Source organism: Camelus bactrianus, chromosome 9 (genome assembly GCF_048773025.1).
Source record: "Camelus bactrianus isolate YW-2024 breed Bactrian camel chromosome 9, ASM4877302v1, whole genome shotgun sequence".
Lineage (NCBI taxonomy): Eukaryota > Metazoa > Chordata > Mammalia > Artiodactyla > Camelidae > Camelus > Camelus bactrianus.
Genome location: NC_133547.1, coordinates 58,164,172 through 58,188,634, shown reverse-complemented (window position 1 = coordinate 58,188,634; position 24,463 = coordinate 58,164,172). Strand labels below are relative to the sequence as shown.

Sequence of the window (24,463 nt, the reverse complement as noted above, 5' to 3'; positions counted from 1 at the left end):
ATGGTAACACTGTAGCAGGTAAATGAAGGGGAGTTCCCAGTATAAGGATAAACTTGCACAGGTTGGGGTTGCCTTAGAGACTCTGCTTTTAAGATATTTATTGAGGGGGCTTTAATTTACTCTAACTGCCCAGTTTGTTCCAGCTGGAGCAGAACTTTGTGGACTGACAAGGAAAGACGTTCAAGATGTAGGAAGAAAATAAGCATGCTGCCCAGCAAGCTGTGGAGCATGAGCCCATGAATGTTTTGAAAAATGTATAAAATTCTGTACCAGTGTATCTACCTACCTACCATCGAATCTATCTACTATCTATCTGTCATCTGTCTATCCATCATTCTTAGATCTACTGATCTATTGTCATCTGTCTCTCTCAGTAAATGGATAGAAACGGCCAAATCATTACCACTCCCCGCCCCTGGGAATGAGAATGGAATGTTCGGACAACAAGTTGCAAGGAAGGATTCTCACTTCTTACTTTACACATTTCTGTGCTGTTAAAATGTTAGTAGGTTGTTTTGTAACAGCAAAGATTTCATAAAAATTCCCAGCTGTAATCCCAACTACCCCTCTGACAGTCCTCTCAAACATCTCACAAACTGCCTGGAAAGAGTTAACACAGAGAACTCCAGATGTCTGAAGTGAGGACAAATTCCTGATTTGTTGGTGGGGGTGGAGGTAGGGTTAGAGGGAAAAAGCAGAAAAAAGTAGGGAGAGGAGGAACAAGGAAGGCTGGCTGCTCAGTTGTCACTCGAACCAATAGCGTGAAATTTTCAGGCCCAACGCCCATTTGTGGGACTATTTCAGGAGTCAGGAATTGCATCTGAATCCACTGTAACTTGTCAAAGAACTGAGACAACTTCCTGGTTTGGTGGCTTGGAGGCTGCTTCTCTTTTACTTGGAAGGTAAAATCTCAAGCACCATCTAATTTGATGGTGGTGACTTGGGTGCATGCTTTTCTCTTTGTGGTGTATTGATTTCTTTTCCCACAAGGTAGTAAGATGCTTATGGGATAGGGCTTATGTTTACTAATGATAATATTAACTAAATTTCTAACAACATGGAGTGATTCTTCCTGGTTCTTCTTGGCACGGGACAAGACACAATCTGTTGAAGTATTAAGGAGACTCTTCTTTGCATAGAAATGAGGGAACACATATGCTTTCACTGTTTAACAATTTTCATGTCATTTTACTATGGTTTCACTGAGAACATGGTTAAGTTTTCACAGGGATTACAGTTGCACATAGCAAATCTCATAGTAGATAAGTATTCAATGGAACATTCTCTGCTAATATTGTAGAATGAGTTTTTGCTTATTTTCCATCTCAGTGAAAAGTCTTAAAACTCCCTTCATTCATAACAGAGCTACTTTATATGAGAAAAGAATTTGGAAAGAGATGTCTGGTGAAATCACCCCAATGTTTAGGTCCAAATGCAGCTCCACCCCTCACCCTTAGGATGGTGTCTGTTTTTAGTGTCACAGGGACCTCTTTCTTTTCCCCATAGTCTCTGCTAGTGATGGACCCATACGTGATTCAGATGCACAGCAAGGGCAACCTCCCCTCAGTTCTGGATGTGCATGTCAACGTCGCTGGGAAAAGCTCCATGCTGGGAAAAATGAAAGGCAAGAAGGCCAGATGGTCCGTGAGACCCTCGGAAATGTCCAACAAAACTTTCAATCCTATTCGGGCCATTGTGGACAGCATGAAAGTGCAGCCAAACCCAAACAAGACCACGATTGCTCTGTCAATTGGTGAGCTGGGGACATGACCAAGAGTCAGTCATTGTTCCTCTTAGCCCCATCCTCACAGTCTGGTTGGAGAGGATGAAGGGGAGGGTGTGTCTGGGCACTGGGCCTGGAAGAATGACCTCTTAGTGGTTCTTTTTTTCTCTCCCATGAAAAGGGGATCCTACTGTGTTTGGAAACCTGCCAACGGACCCCGAAGTTACTCAAGCAATGAAAGATGCCCTCGACTCCGGAAAGTATAATGGCTATGCCCCTTCCGTTGGTAAGTTCCTCCTGAGATTCCTAATCATTAGTGCTTTTCTAGTAGTAATACATTTCTAGAAGTTTTCTTTGCTTTTCTGATGCAGAGTTCCTAAGGAGAGGCTAAGATAAGAAGTCTCAAAATGCTAAACCTCAAGCCATGAGGGTCCAGCTTCTTTCCTGACTTCCTTTGGCATAATGGCACCTCCCCTCTCGAGGCTCCCATTACAAACTTATTTCTCATTGGTGCTCCTAGCCTATTATTGTTCATTCTAAACTAAGGTTTTGAATCTTGCTGCAGCTGCTTCTTTACAGAGTCCTCTAGGTCCTAAATTAACTTACTTATTGCCCCATGTAAATAACTTCTTGGCTTTATTCCTCCTTTTCTATGTATTCAGGATTTATTTTAACTACAGTCCTGATCACACTCCCAGTGTAACTGTGTTTGTTTCAAAGCCAAAACAAAGAACAAAAAACAAAAAACCGCAAAGCCCTCAAGAGCAGCAAAGAATGGGCTGTCCAGTTGGAAGGCAGAAGACTGTTTATGAGAAAGAAATTATTCTTATTTAGGTTTAACTTTCTCCATCTATTAAACATTTCTACCCTAAACATTTTGGTAAAATAAGTGATTCCTTGACTTTGTTCCAGTATTGCACATCTCATCCCTTGTGTATATGTGCACATAGAAACATATTCTTAATACAGAATAAAAAGCCAGTTTCATGTTAAAATAGAATTTTTAAAACACTTTAAAGAGATATCAGGGACATGGTTTTTAGGTTGGTTATTTACATGTTATAAAATTTCATAAAGAAAAATCAAAATAAAATAAGAACGAAAGTTAGGTTATAAAAAAGTTTATAATGAATTTTATATCCAAAGTATTAGGAAACGAATTTAAGCTGAAAAACCAGAACCAAGTCTCCATTTGACAAATATTCAAAGGATATAGAACATTTCATGCCAAATGTAACACAGATTATATATCTAGAGAATGTTCTTCTTTATTAATGATCAGGGAAGTGCTAATTTACATAACTTCAAGAGACCCATCTCTACTATTAATTTAACAAATATTACAAAATATTACCTCTTGCCTTGATAACTGAAGACATCTTTTTGAAGGTCAATTTTGTAAAACATAATAATTTGTAGAAACTGCCTATACTTTAAGCTTGTAAGCCAACATTTGGGAATATTGTATGAAAATATAATTTAAAAGGGAAAAAATTGTACAAAAACACTAAGAGGTATACAGTATAATGTGAAAAAGTTAAAATGGACCCAATGTAATGAACTCATTAATTACAAGTTTTCAAAAAATATAGTCCCTAGAAGGGATTTAGGAAAATCTAAATCCTGTATTTTAGATTAAAAAATCTAAAATAAAATAAAACATAATCACAGTAACCAAGATGCTGCAGTGTTTCATAGTTTGGGTTACTCTTTTAAAAATTTTAAAAATTTATTTATTACTGTATTATTTAATTATCTTATTTTGGCAGGGGGTGGAGAAGGTAATTAAGTTTATTTATATTTAGAGGAGGTACTGGGGCTTGAACCCAGAACCTCATGCATGCTAAGTATGTGCTTTACCACTCGAGCTATACCTCCCCCCCAGGGGGCTCTTTCTGGTTATTTATACATTTGTGCTCATTATAAAATTGTAAGATATAAAGATAATCTCCTTTACCTACAGCGACTGAGAGCTAAACTGAATGGTATGTGCTCTGAGCTGGGACAGAAGGTAGCTTGAAGACCTGTTGACTTAAGGGCATAGCTGTCAGTTGTGGAATGAAAACTTCCAGCTTCCTCCTTCTGCTCTTCTCTCCTAGGCTACCTATCCAGTCGGGAGGAGGTTGCTTCTTATTATCACTGCCCCAAGGCACCCCTGGAAGCTAAGGTGAGCCTCAGACAAGGTACCAGCTCTGAAGCAATACTGGGAAACTCGACCCTTTTCCTTATTTCAGTTCCATGAGGAATAAGAGTTTCAAAGGGAACAAAAACTAAGGATAATTTCCCGTTGGCAGTTCAAAGACTTTTTATACAGTTAAGCCACTAATCAAAGATTATATTTAATGTCATTACAGTATGATAATAACATTGTATACAACTTATGTGATGTCTGCTTCAAGGAGGCTCAGGGGACTTAGAGGTTACCCTATATTTGATTCTCTGTAAAATATAATTGAAAAACAATAATCCATAAACACCAAATAATTGAATTTTTAAATTTTACCAACAGGATCTTTTCTTAATCTGTAGCTTCCTTCACTCACCCTAAGGTTGCTCAGGTGGGAGAATAGAGGCACCTTGGTGTATTGGATTGATGGCAGTGCCAAGTTTAAATGCCACCCTCTGCTCTATTGTCTACATTTCTTAACATAAGAGGTGCCCTTCATCTGTATTTCAGAAAAGAGTCAGACTTCAGATCTCTGGTCAAAAGTAAATAAATAACCAGGTGAAAAAGTCCAAGGTCATAATGATCTCTCATGAAGGTCTGCTGAGTCACAGCCAACCTGTCCTTTTTTAAGTGATTTATTTCTTTCAAGTGCCCAACATTTTCAACAACCTTTAGATATGAATATATATATATATATATAAACATATTCATTTCTTTCCATTTTGACTTAGTACAGTCCCCACTACTTTACGTAGAATTTGTAAAGGTTTATTTTTGCCCTCCACTCATTTCTGATAATTTCTTTTCTCCTGTTACTGGTGGAACCTCTAACAAAATGAAACTTTTATTTTCTTCATAGGATGTCATTCTGACAAGTGGCTGCAGTCAGGCTATTGAACTTTGTTTAGCTGTGTTGGCCAACCCAGGGCAAAACATCTTAGTTCCGAGACCTGGTTTCTCTCTCTATAGGACCCTGGCTGAATCTATGGGAATCGAGGTCAAACTCTACAATTTATTGGTAAATAACTTTTAAATTTTAGACCCAAGTGCTCAATTACTATGTTATAAAAATATATGACCATTATCTTAGGAGAGAAAGATCTGGAAGTGGGTGGTCGAGGCCACAGACATGTTTTGTTATTTACATTACACTTTTGAGTGAAGATTCCTCCTAAAGTTTTCAGAATCATTTTAGCCTCACCCTTTTTTCCTCCCCAGCCAGAGAAGTCTTGGGAAATTGACCTGAAACAACTGGAATCTCTGATTGATGAAAAGACAGCTTGTCTTGTTGTCAATAATCCATCAAATCCTTGTGGGTCAGTGTTCAGTAGAAGTCATCTTCGGAAAATTTTGGCAGGTAAGTCCAGCAGACTTCACTTGACAGGGAAGAAGATGGGGATGGAATCCTTTAGGTGTTTCCTGGGATGAGAAATGAAGTCCTTCACTAAGTTCCAAGCCTAGGATGGATGTGAGAGGGCTCCACTGGGGTCCCCAGTGAATGGTGTGCTACTGGAAAGGTAGGACTTGCCTGAAAAAGGAGAAAAAGAGGAAATACTTGCCTCTTCACCACTCCCATCATGTGGAAGAGAGGGTTTGAGATATCTAGTTAATTAAATAGGAAATTCAGGCTCTGTACCCTGGAAGAGTTTAAGAAAGGTCTATAGTTCTTAAAGAGAAAGATGAAACACAGAAATGTGAAGCGTGAAGTGCAGTAAGCCCAGGTGAATACTAAGTGCTAAGGTAATTCACATTGAAAATGATTTCAGCGTGTTTCTCTTATTTTCAGTGGCCGCAAGGCAGTGTGTCCCCATCTTAGCAGATGAGATCTATGGAGACATGGTGAGTCTTGGGCAGGATGCATCACTTCCGTATTTTCAACTCCAAATTATCTCATGAGACCTTTAGAGGTGGCATCCAGAGTAATCAGAAGCAACTCCTAATCATTTCAGTACAGCAGGAATCAGTATCCCTGCACTCTTAAATCCATAGATCTACCATCCCTTAGCCAAATTTTCTCCGAAAAACTATGAAAATCTGAAGATTTTTGGAATTCACTTGGTGGCAAAATCTGACTTGGCCTCATATAAAGATATTTGTGGGGCTTCATTTATCTCACTAATAGATCTATAGAAGGCTGGAGGGAAAGGGTGGAGCAGTTACTATGCTCAACACGGAGTGCTGTCCCAGATTTCTGCGGGGCTGTTGCATAATATATAGCATAAGTGCTACATGGCCTTTCTAAAATCCACACCATTCTACATTTTGCAACATACTTGAGCCCAGGAATTTCATATAAGGGGTTATGGACTCATATTCTACTGTGAAATCTGTAACTCCACCCATCATCCATTTCCTAGAGCTGGCTTCCTGGTGTTGTACCTATTACTGGGCTGGGGTCAGTGTCCTCATTTTAGGCTTCCTTTAATCCAGACTGGACATCAGCTTAAATGTTTCTGGATAGTCACCTTGGAAGCCTCTTGGGGGTCCCAATCGTGTTTCAGGGTAGGGATGAGCCTGAAAAGCTGAGGCCCTGTCCCTAGTGATCTAAGGAAGATTTGGGGAGGCATAGGATTTGGAGGAAAGTAAGCCAGAAGACAACACTAACAAGCACCCCCTCTCCTTAGGTGTTTTCGAATTCCAAATTTGAGCCTCTTGCCACCCTGAGTAGCAACGTCCCCATCCTGTCCTGTGGAGGGCTGGCCAAGCGCTGGCTGGTTCCGGGCTGGAGGTTGGGCTGGATCCTCATCCATGACCGAAGAGACATTTTTGGCAATGAGGTCAGAACTGTGTGGTGAAATAGTATGCCTAATTTAGGAGATACACCTAGGTACCCTAGATATTTATTTATTTTGCATGCACAGCAGTAAGGAGGTGAGGAGTTTTTTTCTTTCTTCTTGGACCTGTAGTTCTGTGTGTCTGGAAAGACACTGGGTAAAGATGGTACTAGTGATTCCTCTCCAAAACTCAGTTTTCCTGTACCTGTCTTGCTGAAGAAGTTTCATCTACCTCCAATTTTGGTGCCACAAAAAAGGAAACAATAGCAGAAGTGACACAGTATTATTTGTGGGCTTACTGTGTGCCAGTGCTTTATGTACTTTATTTCAATTTAATCCTCCCAACAACTTGATGAGACCAGACTTGGTACTATCTCCATTTTACAGTTGAGAAAAATGAGACACAGAGAGGTTGTATAACTTGCCCAGAGTCACACAGCCAGTGGGTGGCAGAGTTGGACTACAAACCCAGGGAGTCTGATCTAAGGATGACACTAGGCACCATCACTTCTCCAGAAATTAAAGACTTGATAGTAAGAATGGTCAGAACAAGAATCCCCAGAGTGAGGATGCTTAAGAAGGGCTAAATAATGTGTTTGCTGGTGGGGCTTTTAGATCCGAGATGGGCTGGTGAAGCTGAGTCAGCGGATCCTGGGACCCTGCACTCTTGTCCAGGGAGCTCTGAAAAGCATTCTGCATCGCACACCTCAGGAGTTCTACCACAACACTCTAAGCTTCCTCAAGGTAAGGGCAGCCCATGGCTTTCCACTGTGGGAGTCAGGGACTTCCTCCAGTGGAATTTGGAATCATGGGTCCTCATTCCTGAAGCAATGTTCCATTATGGGGCTTCCAAACTAGGAGGTGGCATCAGTGCACATACCCACATTTCTCTAACTGCTGGCAATCCACTTTGCTCCCAGCCAAAAGCTTTGAGTGGTTGGATTTTTTCCTGGTTACTCCTTATGCCAGCAGAGCAAACTTAGGTTCCCCGTGTTTGACGTGAGCTCTCCTTTCAATGACTTCATTTTTCTTTTGCTTAACTTTTCATCTTTGATGTCTCTGCCTCCTCTCATAGTCCAATGCTGATCTCTGCTATGGGGCATTGGCTGCCATCCCTGGACTCCGGCCCATCCGCCCTTCTGGGGCCATGTACCTTATGGTGAGTATGTGGGTGGCAGGCACTTGGTGGCAAGCAAGGGAAGCCAGTCTGCAGGGCTCGCGAAGACAACCAGATGGGCTCCCGAGCTAGTCAGTTTAGGAATTGTCTTGTTCTGAATTGTCCCACTGATGTGGTTTAACCTCATCACTTAGAAAAAAAAAAGGGAAAACTCTTAAAATGTCTTAATTCTTCAACACAGCGAATCATTTTATATATAGACATAGAGACAATGTAAGACAGAAGTAAGAGGTTTTTCACACCACTGGAGTTCTCAATTGGGAGAGATACTGGTTCCTCAGGAGTGTTTGGGAATATACGGGAATTTTGTTTGTTTTCAGAATGACTGGTGTTCTTGGCATTTTGTGAGCGATGGATGCTAAATTTCTTTCAATAGCTGGGTGAGTTCCATGCAATCAGGAATTGCCTGGCCCACAGGCTAATAGTGCCTTTTTTGAGAAACAATGGCTTCCTATTTCCAGCTTTCATGTGTCAGCATCCAGGAAGGAACCCTTCAATAAACTAAAATATCAATATAAATATATCCTCTCTTCCCTATGAAAAATTCCATGAGCTCATAAGAGCTGTTAACTCTTGGTTATCAGTAGTGGAGTTCCAAGATATTTTTTAGAGCAGTCCTATCTTAATTGCTGGTATAGGGAGTTGTCCTGTTTTCCCTCCTTCTGATAAGTTTGCCTCTCTCTGCGATTGGTATAGGTTGGAATTGAGATGGAACACTTCCCAGAATTTGAGAATGATGTGGCGTTCACAGAGCGGTTAGTTGCTGAGCAATCTGTTCAATGCCTCCCGGCAACGGTGAGTGAGTCTCTCTCAGGACACTCTCAACAGTTTCTGGAGCCTTAGGAGCACTCCCTGAGTGGGTCTTTGGCCTGAATTTTTCTTCCCCTACAAAGCTTAGAGTTGGCGCTCGTATATGTAGGTTCTTCATCCAAGGATTCAACCAACCACGGATGGAAAACATTAGGGGGAAAAGAAGCCCAGAAGGTTCCAAAGTTTGAATTTGCTGCAAACTGGCAATGATTGACATGGCATTTACATTGTCTTTACAATGATTTAAATCGCATTTACACTGTATCAGATATTGTAAGTAATCTGGAGATGATTTAAAGTACACAGAAGGATGTACGTAGATTATACAAATACTATGCCATTTTATACATGGGACTTGAGCATCCTCAGATTTTGGTAGCCTGGGGGGTTCTGGAAACAACACCCCATGGGTTCCAAGAAACTACTGTATTTTCATTTGAAAAGATTCAAACTGATGGGTCTCATGACCTCTATTTAAAATTTGCTTCTCCCCCATCACCATCCCATCCGATCTGGGAAGAAAAGTTGTGGCTGAACATTCTAGGTGAGAAGAAATCAAGCTTGTCCCAAGTTCCTTTTAAGATAAATGAACTCAGTTACTGGCCTAGCACCCCAATGGTGGGAATTGAGTGAACTGATACTCTGGGGTAAATGGTGTCAGTACTCCATGCTGATTAGGACTCTGGCCATATTTGGATGGTCCAGTCCCAGATTTACTTGCTCTAAGAATAATAGGCTCTCATTTTTGCAGTGTTTTGAGTACCCGAATTTCTTCCGAGTGGTAATCACAGTACCTGAAGTGATGATGTTGGAAGCCTGTAGCCGGATCCAGGAGTTCTGTGAGCAGCACTACCACTGTGCTGAAGGGAGCCAGGAGGAATGTGACAAGTAGGCCGGGGTCCATTCTCCTGAGGATGCATCCCATCCAGCAGGGGAGGGCTGGACTGAGCCCTGCTGCCCCTCAGGGAGTCAGGTTCTCCTGCTGGGAGAGGGCCCTCTCAGACCATGCCAAGGATCCAGAATTGCTCCTGCTTTCCCCTGATGATATCCACACACACACTCTGAATCCCAGATTTTCATCTCACTCGGCTCTGCTGCAGTGACTCACTCATTCATTCATCTGCCCCTCACCCACGAGACTTCTTCCTTTTTCTCTTGAGAGTACTAGCTGAACAAAGTTACCCAAAAAACAGTAGAGATAAGAAAATTAACAGTTCAGAATCAGGAGAAACAAAAGGTTGAGGGAACTTGTATCGCCAACCATGTCCTCATACTGTAAGTAAGAACACACTCTCTCCAGGCAGGTCTGAAGCCCAACTCTGTTACTGCCTCACATCAAGTATACCTCACTTTATGCAACAGTGCTATAATGAAAGAAGCTGGGGACATATGTACTTGATTAATTCTAGAAATGAGAGAAATTTGCTAATTTGATGGATTCCTTGCAGAAACTTTTCATTAATTTTTTTGTAGAGAATTATTTTTTGATGCAAATAAATATCCTTTAATTGACTGACTTTTTAACTTTAGATATATGTGTATCACACTTTCTTAAAATGAGGGCACATCTGTAATTTAAAAAAAGGGGGAATCAGAGGACCTTCCAGAAATGCTGCTGTGTAAAGGTCATAAATACCCTCACTTGTCACTGTTATAGAATCATTATTAATTTTGCTGTAACATTGATATTGATTTATTGATATATATATTATCTTTTCCTATGTTTACTAAAAAAATTTATATTAAGATCTTTTATTTTGCCAAGGGTATAAATTATTGTTTTTCTTTTTTTAAAAAATAAAGTTTACTAAGTATTCTCTTCTGTGATGTCGTTTTTCTCCTCGGTGGGGAATTTTTATCCTCAGGTGCTGCTTATTGCTCAGTATGACTGATGTATTACCTGCTAGGTTTCATTTATTTATTCATTTATTTCTTTGTAGATGTGATGCAGGAAAACGGATGTGGGATGTGAGGAGGGCAGAGTCCCAGGTCTCAGTTGAGCCCCTGGGACGTGCCCTGCCAAGTGTGGGTCCTTGGCTTCGTGCAGGAAAGAATTCAAGTGCAAGCCACAGTTGAGTAAAGGTAGATTTGTTTAGAGAGATACATACTGCATAGAGTATAAGGCAATTAAAAGGCAAGGAAAGAGGTGTGGGAATTGAGTGCTCAGGCTGAAGTAAATGTAGGTACACACTCCATAGACAGAGAGCGCGCAAAGGGCCACTAGGCATGGTGTTGTCACTTTTTATGGTCTCAGTAGCTTCACACGCCTACAGGTGGGATCAATCCAACTGCCCTGGGGAAGGGGCTGGGATTCCCAGGAATTGGGCCACCTCCCATTCTTTGGCCTTTTGCGGTTAGCCTTGGGGCTGTCATGGCACCTGTGGGCATGTTATTTGATCACGCTGTTACAATGAGCATATAATGAAGCTCAAGGTCTACTAGAAGTTAAACCTCTTAATCCTCAAGGCCAACTAGGAGGTGAATCTTCCACCATTTTGGTTGCTGTCATTCCTTGAGTGGCTGTGCCCTGCCCCCTTCCCTCCTGTCTCAGCTGTACTGACATTTGGAGTCACTTAAGAAACACTATTCCTAAAATATTTTATTTGGGAGCTCAACTTCTGGCTTGTACTTACAAACAAAAGAAAGTAAGAAGCAATATTATAAACCTCTGGCCTTGGACTTCACACTTTCAACTTCTGGGATCCCCATTCTTCAAATTCCTATGCTAGTCTAGATCCACTAACCACTCACTGGGTAACAAGTTAAACTGGTTCAGCTAACCCTGGGAATGAGAGGTGTCCAGGATCTTCTTTCAGTATGAGCTTTTTGTCTGCAAATCCTTTTAGGCACAATTGCCTAATTTTCTCCTTACTACTTCCCTTGGAGGAGGGAGCCTGAAGTTATCTTGCAAGGTTAGGGGCAGGAATACACCATAATCAACCTGGAGATTCCTCACTAACGGAAGTTTATTTCAAAGAGGAACTTCAAGTCTCAACCCTGCCAGCTGCAACCAATTAATTTCCTTTACAAAAATAAACCTCAAATGTCCCTCCCAATCTATGCTGGATTTCAACTAACTCACACTAAAACTTACCCTTCAATTTTCTTTAGCAAATCCAAGAGGAATATACAATGATTGAGAAAATAAAAATTTGTTTCCTGTATGCCACCTCTGCTGATCAATTTTCCGAAAATGTCTGGCTCCTCTCTTCCCGAACATCCCGCCCCAACTCTGAAAGATCTCTGTCCAGAAATAAACAGGAAAACCGTGGTTTACACAAGACTTTTTATCTTCACACGTATGTGTAAATCTACACAGACTTCTTAAATTTCTTAATTACCTTGATACCTACATTTTGGTATGGGAGTGAAACTAACATTCAAACATAAAAAAATGCACTTTGGACAAACTTCCAAAACAAAAACAAAAACAAATCACTCCTCATGCCCGGCCTTCAGCCACCCAGTTTCTCCTCCCCCTTAAGTAATCACAGTAGCAGCTGCTGGTTCATTCTTCGAGATTATTCTGTGTACATGTAGACGTCTTTGTCTGTGAATTTCTGTTTTTTTTCTTCCCTTATCTTCCAAGTAACTATTTCTCAACTTTATAATTCAACTTCCTATGGAGGGATGGCATTTCTTAAGTGTCCATCACGCCCTGGGTGATTCTAGACAAAAAAGGAACCCCTGGGCGTGGCTGCTTCCAAAGAAGACTGAAATTCCTGAGAGATAACTTCCAGCTGCTTCGAGCAAGGCAGCAGGATAAAACAAAGAATGCGTTAAAACTTTGGAGATAAGAGCTCCCTGCTGTGAATTCACCTTTCTTTCTGAGCCCAAGCACCGCCTACCAGGTAACTGGGGCGTTATCACTCATCTGCTGCCATAAGGTGGTCTACTCTAGTCCCCAGCAGCCATCAACTCCCTTACCCTGCGCTGGGTAGTGGTGGAAGAGGAATGGGAGGAGAACCCACGCGGGTGCAGAAGCAGGCGCGAGTGAGGGGCGTTGCGCTGAGCAGAGCGCATGCGCAGTACTGAGGCTTCGCGATGCCGCTCTAGGCGCAGGCGCAGAACCTGAGACGACAGTGCAAGTGCTTCCTCTCAGGTGGGTACGACTTTTTTGTAGGGTCGTCGGTTTTTGTTTCCTCCTCCAACTTATTTCCCTGACTCGCACCTTTTTGAGAGATTCTCTTCCTCTCGTGCCCCCTATTGGGCCACAACTGACAGGAAACTTCCAGAAAGTCAACGAGTCAACCCTAGGTATTGTAAACACCTGTTAACCTTTTTCTAGCTCTGCGCCGGTCCCGGTAAGTCCAATGAGTTGTGAAACAGAAACAGAAATTCCCAATAGCTGTTGTCAATTCTCAGCTTTTCTCCAAAGAATCGTGTCCTTTACAGTCCCCAGTGCCTGACATGTATGTTCGGATTTATACACGGTCAGAAAAGTGAATACCCCCAACTGTGCTCCGTACACTCCACACGTTACTGTGCTGGAGGGGTTATATTTTAAGTGCCCTAAAGGTTGAATTATTGAATCTATTGGAGAAGAGCTGAATTCCCACTGCATCTTATTTATATTCTTTTATTTACTTAAGACGATTCGGGTATGTTTACAAATGGGCTTCATATGGATGTTCTGTGTGGGTCAGATTGTGGCATAGCACCTTCCAAAGAAGCAGTCACTTTCTGACACTCCAATTGCAGTATACTGTGCAGGAGGTGATGCGAATTTTGTATAGTAAACAATCACCAAACAAGCAAGTATGTCTTAAATTTATGCTGGTGTTGCAGGCATAGAAAATAATTCTTGCTCCTTGTGACATTTATGCATTTGATAACTGAAATGCAAAGTACATTATGAAATGCAAGATATATTATCCTCCACTTAAAAAATAAAGCCACAGAGATTTCTTGCTTTGGCAGCACATATTACTGAAATTGGAACAGTACAGAGAAGATGAGTTCAGTAGTAGCAGTCCGAATTCAACAGCACTTTAAAAGTATTATACGACACGACCAAGTGGGATTTATTCCTGAAATGCAAGAATGGTTCAACATATGAAAAATCAGTGTAATACACCAAAAGAACAGAGTGAAGGACAGAAACAACCTGGCCATCTCAATCGATGCAGACCAAGCATTTGACAATATTCAAAACCTTTTCATGATAAAAACACTCAAACTAGAAATACAAGGAAACTACCTGAACATAACAAAGGCCTAATATCTAATAAAGCACATAGCTAATATCATACTCAATGGTGAAAGACTAAAAGCTTTTCCAAGGATGCCTATTCTTGCCAATCTCATTCAACATAGTATTGGAAGTTCTAGCCAGAACAAATAGGCAAGAAAAATAAATAAAAGGTATCCAAATTAGAAAAGAAGAAGTAAAATTATCTCTATTCTTAGGTGACATGATTATATAGAAATGCCTAAAGGTTACACACACACACACAGACACACCTGTTAGAACTAGTAACCAAATGCAGCAAAGTTGCAGGATACAAAATCAGCACACAAAACTCAGTTGTGTTTCTATGCACTAAAAATGAACAATCTGAAAAGGAGATTAAGAATACGAATTTATTTACAATAGCATCAAAGAAAATAAAATACTTGGAAATAAATTTACTGAGGAGGTGAAAAGTGAAAAGATGCACATCACAAATTATCAGAGAAATGAAAAAAAAAAGTGTTGGTGAGGATGTGGAGAAACTGGAACTCTAGTGCACTGTTGATGAGAATGTAAAATGGTGCAGCCACCATGGAAAACAGAACGGCAGTTCTTCAGAAAATTAAAAATTGAACTACCATATAATGAGCAATAGTGAGACAGGAAGGAAGAGGGTAGAGCACAGCCACTCAAGGAATGACAGCAACTTAACACCAAAATGGTGGAAGATTCAACTCCCAGTTGGCCTTGAGGATTAAGCTGGGGGGAGGTTTGACTTCTAGTAGACTTTGAGCTTCATTACATGCTCATTGTAACAGTGTGATCAAATAACATGCCTGCAGGTGCCATGACAGTCCCAAAGCTAACACAAAAGGCCAAAGAATGGGTGGTGGCCCAATTCCTGGGAATCCCAGCCCCTTCCCCAGGGCAGTTGGAATCGTCCCACCTTTAGGCATGTGAAGCTACTGAGCCCTTAAAAACTGGCAACATCAAGCCTAGCACCCCTTTTTTCACTCCCTCCTTTTCAAAGACTGCCTGCACTCTGTCTATGGAGTGTGTACCTGCTTTCACTTTAACCTGAGCACCCAATTCCCACACCTCTTTCCTTGCCTTTCTCTTGCCTTACACTCTATGCAGTGTGTGTCTCTCTAAACAAATCTACCTTTACTCAACTGTGGCTCGCACTTGAATTCTTTCCTGAGCAAAGCCAAGGACCCGCACCTGGCGGGGCACATCCCAGGAGCTTCACCAAGACCTGGGACACAGCCCTCCTCACGCCCCACATCCGTTTTTGCGCATCAATAGTACTGCTGGCTGTGTATCTAAAAGAATTGAATACAGGGTCTCAGAGGGATATTTGTACACCCATGTTCCTAGCAGCATTATTCACTATAATTAAGAGGTAGAAGCAACCCACCTGTTCACTGATGGATGAATGGATCAACAAAATGTGATGTAAACATACAATGAAATACTATTCAGTGTCAAAAAAGAAGGAAATACTATAATATGGATGAAACTTGAGGATATTATACTATGAAATAAGCCTGTCATGAAATGACAGCTGCTGTATGATTCCACTTATATGAGGTATCTAAATGAAACAAATTCATAAAAACAGAAAAAAAATTATCAGGGAGTGGGGAAAGAAGGAAAAAGGGAGTTGTTTAGTGGGTATAGTGTTCAGTTGGTAAAGTACTTACAAGGTGAAAAAGTTCTGGAGATTTATTTCACAACAATGGGAATTTACTTAACACTACTGACTGTACTCATAAAAGCAGCCAAGATGGTAAATTTTATGTTTTCTTTTTATCCATTAAAAGAGTAGATTCAAAGAGTTCTCATCACAAGGAAAAATAATTTTTTTCTATCTGTATGAGATGATGGATGCTAACTAAATTTATCATGGTGGTCACTTCACAGTATATGTAAGTCACGTCATTATGCTCTACACTGGAAACCTATACAGTGCTGTATGTCAGTTATATCTCAGTACAACTGGAAAAAATTCTAAGCCATGAAAATGTAAACTTCATGAGGGCAAGTTTTTTTTTTTTTTTTCTCAATCTGGTTTATTTTCTTTTATATTTTTGGTGACCAGTAGAGCCTCTGGCACATAGTAAACACTGAATCCATTTTTGATGAATGAATGAATGAGAAAATACAAAGACTAATGGGTTGCTGTTACTTCTTACCTTCTTGTTAACTGAATTACAACAAGAAGAAATTAAGTTTAACAGAAGATATTGCTAGTGTAGAAGGAAGATTCAGAGACAAAGGCAGTTAGAAAGTTTATTTTCAAAGAGGTGTAAGGAAATGGTCAATAAGCACTTGAAAAGTTGCTCAACATCTTTAGCCATTAGGAAAATGCAAATCAACATCACAATGGGATATCACTTTACACCTATTGTGATGGCTATTGAAATAAAGACATCAACAAGTGGTGACAAGGCTGTGGAGAAACTGGAATGCTCATACACTGTTGATGGGAATGTAAAATGTTCAGCCACTTTTGAAAATAGTTTGGCAATTTCTTATAAAGTTAAGCCATCAATTACACTCCTAGAGAAAAGAAAACAAGAGAAACGAAAACTTACATCCACATAAAACTTTCCCAAGAATGTCTATAGCTGCATTATTCATAATAGCCAGAGAATGGAAAACCCAAATGTCCATCAACTGGTGAATGGATAATAAAATGTGATATATCCATACCGTGGAATATTATCTGAGAGTAAAAAGGAATGAAGTACTGATACATGCTACAACATGGATGAACCTTGGAAACATTGTGCTAAGGGAAAGAAGCCAGTGGAAAAGACTATATTTTATGTAATTTCATTTATATCAAATGTCCAGACTAGGCAAATTTATAGAGACAGAAAATAGATGAGTAGTTACCTAGAGTTGAAGGTGAGGGTGTATATGTTGATGGTGGGCAGTGGGTGTGATCGACTACTTAAAGATATAGTTTTTTGAGGGGAAATGATCATATTTTAAAATTGATTGTGTTGGTAGTGGCATGACTGTGAATATACTAAATACTATCAAATTGTACACTTAAATGGGTGAATTGTATGTGACCTATATCCCAATAATGCTGTTTTTCTTTCTTTAAAGGTGCAAAGGAGTCAGACTTCAGGAAGACCAGCTCAAATATTTTTTTTGGCATTGAAAGGAATTTAAAGGTTTTAAAAGAAAGGTAAGAAGCCCAAGAAATGACCAGTTTCATTCATCTGTCCATGATAGGAAACAGTAACTTTTTCTCATGCTAGTCATATCCGCAAAGATTGTGACATTATTTCAGACATTAGCATTCTAAAAGTTAGAGATGACATCATTTTTTATACAGAGTCCACACTTGTAGGAATTATTTAGTTTTTAATTTTTCTTCAGGACTGAAACTAGATGGGATGACTTCATCGCCATTTCAACTCAAGGTACAAAGTGCTTATTTTTCCTGATTCTGGCATTTCATTTCATGGAAGCAGGGCAAAACATCAGTGGGGCTTCCACTCTGGGAAGAATAAGAAATTTCTAGAAAAATATCTGAGATATTTCTGTAAATAGCTCATATGTTCCAGTAGTGATTTTTTTTGTTCAAGTGTGTTATAAAATAATTTTTAATTCTGACTATGAATATGTTAAATGTATATAAGAGTAGAAATAATAGTATAATTCATATCCATGTATCCATCACTCATTATCAAGATTTTGCCATATTTCTTCTTTCCTTCTTTTCTTTTGTTTTCTGTGTTGAAGGATTTATGAAGCAAATTCTAGGTGCTTTTCATTTCCTCTCATACCTCACAGTATACATCTCTAAAAACATAATTTCTTTTCTTTCTTTTTTTTTTAAATTGAAGTATAGTCAGTTATAATGTGTCAATTTCTGGTGTACAGCATAATGTCCCAGTTATGAATATATGTACACATATTCATTTTCATATTCTTTTTTATTAATGGTTATTATAAAATATTGAATATAGTTCCCTGTGCTATACAAAATAAATTTTGTTTTTTATCTATTTTTATGTATAGTTAACATCTGCAAATCTCAAACTCCCACATTTATCCCTTCCCACCCCCTTTCCCCTGGTAACAATAAAACTGTAAAAACATAATTTCTTAATCACAATGCTAGTTGTACCAAATAATCAGATCTCTTCAGTTTTATCCAAAATATCTTTTAAGAATAAAGTAATGACATTTGCAGCAACATAGATGGACCTAGAGAGTGTCATTCTAAGTGAAGTAAGCCAGAAAGGGAAAGAAAAATACCATATAATATCATTCATATGTGGAATCTAAAAAAAAAAAAGACACTATGAGTTTGTTTACAAAATAGAAACAGACTTGCAGACATAGTAAACAATCTTATGGTTACAGGGAAAGGGGGTGGGAAGGGAAAAATTTGGGACTTTGAGATTTATAGATGTTAGCCACTATATATAAAAACAGATTTTTAAAAGTTTTTTCTGTATAGCACAGGGAACTATGTTCAATATCTTCTAATAACCTTTAATGAAAAAGAATATGAAAACAAATATATGTATGTATATGTATGACTGGGACATTGTGCTGTACCCCAGAAATCGACACATTGTATCTGACTGTACTTCAATAAAAAATATTATAATTAAAAAAAACACCAAAAAACCCCACCAAAATATCTTTTTATAGTTAGTTCATTTGGGTTAGAATCCACACATGGTTCAAATATTACTTTTAGTTTTATGTCTCTTAAGTTTCTCTTCATCTTTTCATGCCATTGACTTATTGTAGAAACAGTTGTCCTGTGAAATGTCTCACATTCTGGATGTGATGGACATTCTTGTGGTATCATTTAACTTGTTCCTTTAAACTCCAAACATCCATTAAATGGAATTTAGCTCTAGAGCATGTGTTTTCAATAACGGACAATATTGGAAATTTTACATTGTTCCTTTTCCCTCCTGATCTTGTATTTCTAGTCTATGCTTCCCCCCAGTTTTACGTTAACATAATGCTTTTTATCCTTGAAAGTATTTTAGTGATCAAAAATATGGACCGATATGGCAGACTGCTAGGCATTCCCCAATACCCATTCTCCCCTTCTTTTCCGATATTAAAACTCCTGGCCTGGGGCCACATTTCACGTGAATTTCTCAGCTTGGAATCCCAGACCATTCAGGTAGAATGCATTTGAACACCAAATCCATGTGAAGGAATGCCTGTGGTTATAAGTTCTCATGGGGGAGATTTTTCCCTTCCCAGAGGCCAGACCAAGAGAGATTTCTTTTTAATCCAGCCTTTCATTCAGGCTTAGCATTTGGAGGGTCCTGACTTCATGCAGAGTTTAAATTCCAGCTCCCTGCCTTCCTTGAGCCTGAGGCCTTCTCTGCTAATCAAAAAATCCAAACCCCTTGGTGACTGAGATAGCACCAGCATAAACATACTCTTTTTTCCCTAGTTTTCAGTCACCTCTTTATTTGCACTCCTTGAAAGGTATCCTTACCCTCTTGCAAGATTAGCTCTAATCTGAAAATGTATCTGTTAGGTTTGCTCTGACAGGTGTTTTGAAGTCCAGATGTTTTCTTGTTATCTCATCTGTGATACTGCTATAGTAGTAGACGTTCCCATACTTTTAGCTCCCTCCAACCTGATGCTTCCTCCATCCATTCTTTCCCCATAGCAGATAAAATTCTCTGCCATTCCCAAATTCTTTAGAGTAGTTCTTTTACCTCTTTGCTTTAACTGTGAATTGCTCTTCCCCCAAAGACACTGCTACCCCCACAGCCAGTTCGAAACAGCTGTTTTTCACATAGTCTAGAAACGTTTGTCTTTTCTGGATCTCTGTTCTCTCAGAGTCATGGAATAACTCTCCTCCTTTAAAACAGAGGCTATCTTACTTTATACCCTTTCTCTGCACTCTCCTTTATTTACTAAGGGCCTTGACATGTGGGAAATTTTAGTATTTCTGCGGCTGGCCTGACCAACACCTATCATGGCCTCCTGCCTATCTCGAATTTGAGAAGCTATAAATCCTCCCCCAGTATGGCCACCCACTCCCATGGCCACACCTTTGTTCTTTATCATGATCTTGAACTACATTATTTTAGGGTTTGAACGTCAATATATAATTAACTCATCCCAGCTGCTTGCTCCCTATCTCGCTCACAAATTTACACCTGGACACTATTCAGCCCTCTAATCTTTCCACATTTTCCTCCTAAATTCATTAATTCCCTTGTATTGTTACTCTTCTGTTTGTTTCCAGCGTACACCCCATGGTGCAACACTCGGCCACATTCTTAACAGCCATTCAAACTTCTCAGCTTCCTTATCTTTGTATAGCATCTACCGTGGAAGTTCTCTTAACCCTGAATCTTCTCCATTACTATTCTTAAAAAAAAAAAAAAAAAGATAATTTGGTGCTCTTGGTGCATGGTCTCCAGCCTCTCTTTGAAAACCCTTTTACAAATAAATGCTAGGCCAGTGCTGCCTTAGTAGCCTTGAGTTGAAGATGGCAGAGCCACATGATGGAAGGAGCCCAAGTGCCTGCATTTCTGCTTAGAGGAGAGCCGTGTTACTGAACATGTTGGGCTTTATTCGTGCAAGAAAGAAACTTCAGTTGTGTTTGAGCCATCAGACATTTGGGGATTTGTTTGTTAGAGCACCTCCCATTGCCTTAACAAATGCAATGAGATACCATTTTGAAATTTTAATTTTCATCAGCAATAAGAGAAAATTCTATTTAGAAGCTGTAATATAAAATTTAATACCTTTGTTTTAAAATTTATCATCAATGATACAATTTCCTTCCAGGCTTTTTTTTTTAATGTGGGATTGATTAAACACGCTGATTTGTAAAACATGTTATTTTATGTAATAGGTCACCCATTTTCAAGATTTAAGAAATAGCACACAGTAGTGGTGGAAATTGTCTGTATCACAACTGTGTGAATGTTAATATCCTGGTTGCGATGTTGTACTATATGTCTGCAAAATGTCACCTTTGAGGGTGGGAGCACTGGGTGAAGGGTATACTGGACTCCTGTTGTTTCTCACAACTTCCCTTGAATCTATAATTATCTTTAAAAATTATTAAAAAATCACACTAGGCAAAATCATTTTCATTAAAAATATGAAATACATAACTCATGAAACATACTTTGGAAAATAACATTTTCCCATATTTTAAAATTTACTTTTTTGAATAGGCAATATAGTCACAAGGTTCAGAAAATTTTAAGTTGAAAGAGTCATTTAGTAAAAGTCCTCCTTTCATCCTTACTTCTCCTCTCCCCAGTCCAACCTGCCTTATACCCTGTGGGGTCACTGTTTTTGGTGTCTCGTATATCCTTCCACATTTTCTCCAGGTGTATACAAGCAAATTGGAATACAGATTTATATTCCCCCCTCAATACAAAAGGTAGCATGAAGCCACAGTTTTGTACTTTCCTTTTTTGTTTATACAATGTATATGTATTGGAGAATTAGGGATCATTCTATACATGCACACAGAGAAATCTCCTCTTTCTCTAGTGCTCCACTGTATTCAGAGTATGGTTATACCATAATTTTTGCCCATAAATTTTGCTTATCACTAAGGCATTGGTGTACACATTAGTTGTTTGCTTAATGGATAAATTATGGTGGTTCAGAGGGCACCAGGAGAGAAGCCTGGGGCAGAGTGGCTTCTTCCAGGAAGCAGTGGCAGCAGGCAGAGTGGGTGAGTGGTAGAGCCCGCCAGGTGGAGAAACGCATGAGCCATCCTTCGGCAATTGTGAAGATGACCCCACTGCTGGCAGGAACGCAGTGCTTCTGGAAGCAGTGAGAATGACACTAAGGCTCTCTCCCAGCCCACACTTCTCCCTCGGGCTCATAACTCAGCCCCTCTACTGCTCCCTTCCAGTATTTCTGCATCAATGTTCTGTTTGACTAAATCCTCCCTTCCTGAGGCCATCTAACCCATGCTTCAGTAGCCATAAGTTGATGACTCCCAAATGTGCATCACTAGTCTAGATTTCTCTTCTGAACTTCAGACTTGCGTGTCCAACTGCCTTCTCCCATCTCCACTTGGCGATCTCAAAAGCACCACCAATTCTTCATTTCCAAGACATTGGTCACATTACATCTTCCCAAATCTGACCTTCTTCCAGTGTTCCCTCTCCCAGAGAATGGCACTTCCATCCAACTGCACAAGCTACAAACCTAAGACTCATCTTCAACACCTTCTTCTTCTCTTGCATTTTCCCACGTCCAGTCCTCTCAAATATTCCTTAGATCTGGACCCTTCCATCTCCACTGCTCACTTTAATACAAGTTACCACAGGCTATCATAATCTCTTACTAGTATGTCGCAGCCAAAGTGGTTTTTTTTTTTGTAACTTGAAATCTAATTTTGTCACCTGCTTAAATCTTTTAATAACTTTCTATTGCTTTTAAAATTGAACGAGGCCATCGGAGGATGGTCTTCAAGATCCTACATAGTCTGACCCTGCCTATTTCCTCCATTCTCACCTTGTACTATGTACCTGCTAGCTCTTGGGGCTTTTTTACCCCAAGACCGTGCTCCCTCCTGCCATGGGCCTTTTGCTCACACTCTTCCTTCTGTCTGGATCATTAACTTCTGTTTATTCTTCAAAGCACAACTCATAGAAGTGTTCTACTGATCTTTTGCTTTGGTCAGCTTCCTTTTCTTTATTTCTGTGATCTCCTTTTGTTATTAGATATTCCTTTGAGTGGTTCCAACCTTTGATTACCATCTGTCTCCTCCACTAGGCTGTAAGCAACCTGAGTCTAGGAACTGCCTGTTTTTGCTTATCATTGTTACACAGCAATTAAATTTTATATAAATGAATGATTGCTTGTGGCATAACAGTACTGTTTGCTACTCTTACCCCCTACCATCCCCTTGGAGACACAGCCCTATCTCTTGCTTCCTGGGGATACCATGGAACAAGAAGCATCCACCAGTGGAGAGCTCATGCTCTGGAAGCACGGAGATCCGGGCCTGTTTTGGTGCTGCCGTTTATCAGCTGTGGATTCTTGAGCAAATCCCTTTATCACTCTGAACTTCAGTTCCCCATTCTCTAAAAGAGGGTTACCACTTACCTCATTAGGTGGTTGTTGATGTTTTTTACAGTCACACCCAATACTTTATATATATATATATATATATATATTTAAATCATCTAATCCATTTTCAAAATTCCTAATTGTCCCACAATGCCTTTTTTCATATATATTTTTATTTAAGTATAGTCAGTTTACAATGTTGTGTCAGTTTCTGGTTCACAGCACAATGCTTCAATCATACATGAACACACATATGTTCATTTTCATATCCTTTTTAAACATTTTTTATTGATTTATAATCATTTTACAATGTTGTGTCAAATTCGAGTGTTCAGCACAATTTTTCAGTCATACATGGACATATACACACTCATTGTCACATTTTTTTCTCTGTGAGCTACCATAACATTTTGTGTATATTTCCCTGTGCTATACAGTATAATCGTGTTTATCTATTCTACAATGGGAATTTTGAAATCCCAGTCTATCCCTTCCCACCCTCTGCCGCCCTGGCAACTACAAGTCTATATTCTCTGTCTATGAGTCTATTTCTGTCCTGTATTTACGCTTTGTTTTTGTTTGTTTGTTTGTTTTTGTTTTTGTTTTTTTTTGATTCCACATATGAGCGATCTCATATGGTATTTCTCTTTCTCTTTCTGGCTTACTTCACTTAGAATGACATTCTCTAGGAGCATCCGTGTTGCTGCAAATGGCGTTATGTTGTCAGTTTTTATGGCTGAGTAGTATTCCATTGTATAAATATACCACTGCTTCTTTATCCAGTCATCTGTTGATGGACATTTAGGCTGTTTCCATGTTTTGGCTATTGTAAATAGTGCTGCTATGAACATTGGGGTGCAGGTGTCATCCTGAAGTAGGGATACAAGCCCAGGAGTGGGATTCCTGGGTCATAAGGTAAGTCTATTCCTAGTCTTTTGAGGAATCTCCACACTGTTTTCCATAGTGGCTGCCCCAAACTGCATTCCCACCAGCAGTATAGGAGGGTTCCCCTTTCTCCACAGCCTCTCCAGCATTTGTCATTTGTGGATTTTTGAATGACGGCCATTCTGACTGGTGTGAGGTGATACCTCATTGTAGTTTTGATTTGCATTTCTCTGATAATTAGTAATACTGAGCATTTTTTCATGTGCCTTTTGATCATTTGTATGTCTTCCTTGGAGAACTGCTTGTTTAGGCCTTTTTCACCGTAAGTTAATACAAGATATTGAATATAGTTCCCTGTGCTAGACAGTATGAACTTGTGTTCATATTTATTTTATATATAGTAGTTAGTATCTGCAGATCTCGAACTCCCAATTTATCCCTTCCCGCAATGACTTTTTTCAGCTTTTCTTTTTTGAAACTAGGATCCAATCAAAGTTCACTCATTGCATTTAGATGTCATACCTCTTGTCTTTCATGATATTGACACTTTTGAAGAGTTCAGGCCCATTGTCTCATAGAATGTCCCATGTTCAGCATTTGGCTGCTGCCTCATGTTTAGAGTCAGGTGAAGCATTTTTGGTGAAAGGACCCCATCAACCATGATGTGTACTTCCCCATACTCTCCACCAGG

General features: G+C 39.6%; 1 protein-coding gene across 2 annotated transcripts; it reads left to right on the top strand.

Moving 5' to 3' along the window:
* Nucleotides 1-726: 726 nt before the first annotated feature.
* Nucleotides 727-10,470, top strand: TAT (tyrosine aminotransferase). Of its 2 annotated transcripts, XR_006727026.2 has the most exons (13): nt 727-902; nt 1,507-1,753; nt 1,905-2,009; nt 3,823-3,890; nt 4,750-4,908; nt 5,109-5,247; nt 5,677-5,729; nt 6,515-6,667; nt 7,280-7,408; nt 7,740-7,823; nt 8,162-8,221; nt 8,538-8,636; nt 9,403-9,422. XR_006727026.2 is itself a non-coding variant. In XM_010960797.3 (12 exons), exons 2-12 carry the CDS (start codon nt 1,519-1,521, stop codon nt 9,541-9,543), a joined length of 1,365 nt encoding a protein of 454 aa, XP_010959099.1. In that variant the 5' UTR covers nt 730-902; nt 1,507-1,518; the 3' UTR covers nt 9,544-10,470. The 2 variants fall into 2 exon arrangements, 1 of the variants encoding a protein (XP_010959099.1); XM_010960797.3 differs by lacking the exon at nt 8,162-8,221 and having other exon boundaries at nt 730-902; nt 9,403-10,470.
* The last annotated feature ends 13,993 nt before the right edge of the window (nt 10,471-24,463 follow it).

What these genes read in the sequence shown, in the direction of transcription:
- TAT (XM_010960797.3), top strand. Translation starts at nt 1,519, where the DNA reads ATGGACCCATACGTGATTCAGATGCACAGCAAGGGCAACCTCCCCTCA. An exon ending in TCAAACTCTACAATTTATTG is followed by an intron (nt 4,909 to 5,108) that starts GTAAATAACTTT and finishes TTTCCTCCCCAG; the next exon opens with CCAGAGAAGTCTTGGGAAAT. An exon ending in GAGACATTTTTGGCAATGAG is followed by an intron (nt 6,668 to 7,279) that starts GTCAGAACTGTG and finishes TGGGGCTTTTAG; the next exon opens with ATCCGAGATGGGCTGGTGAA.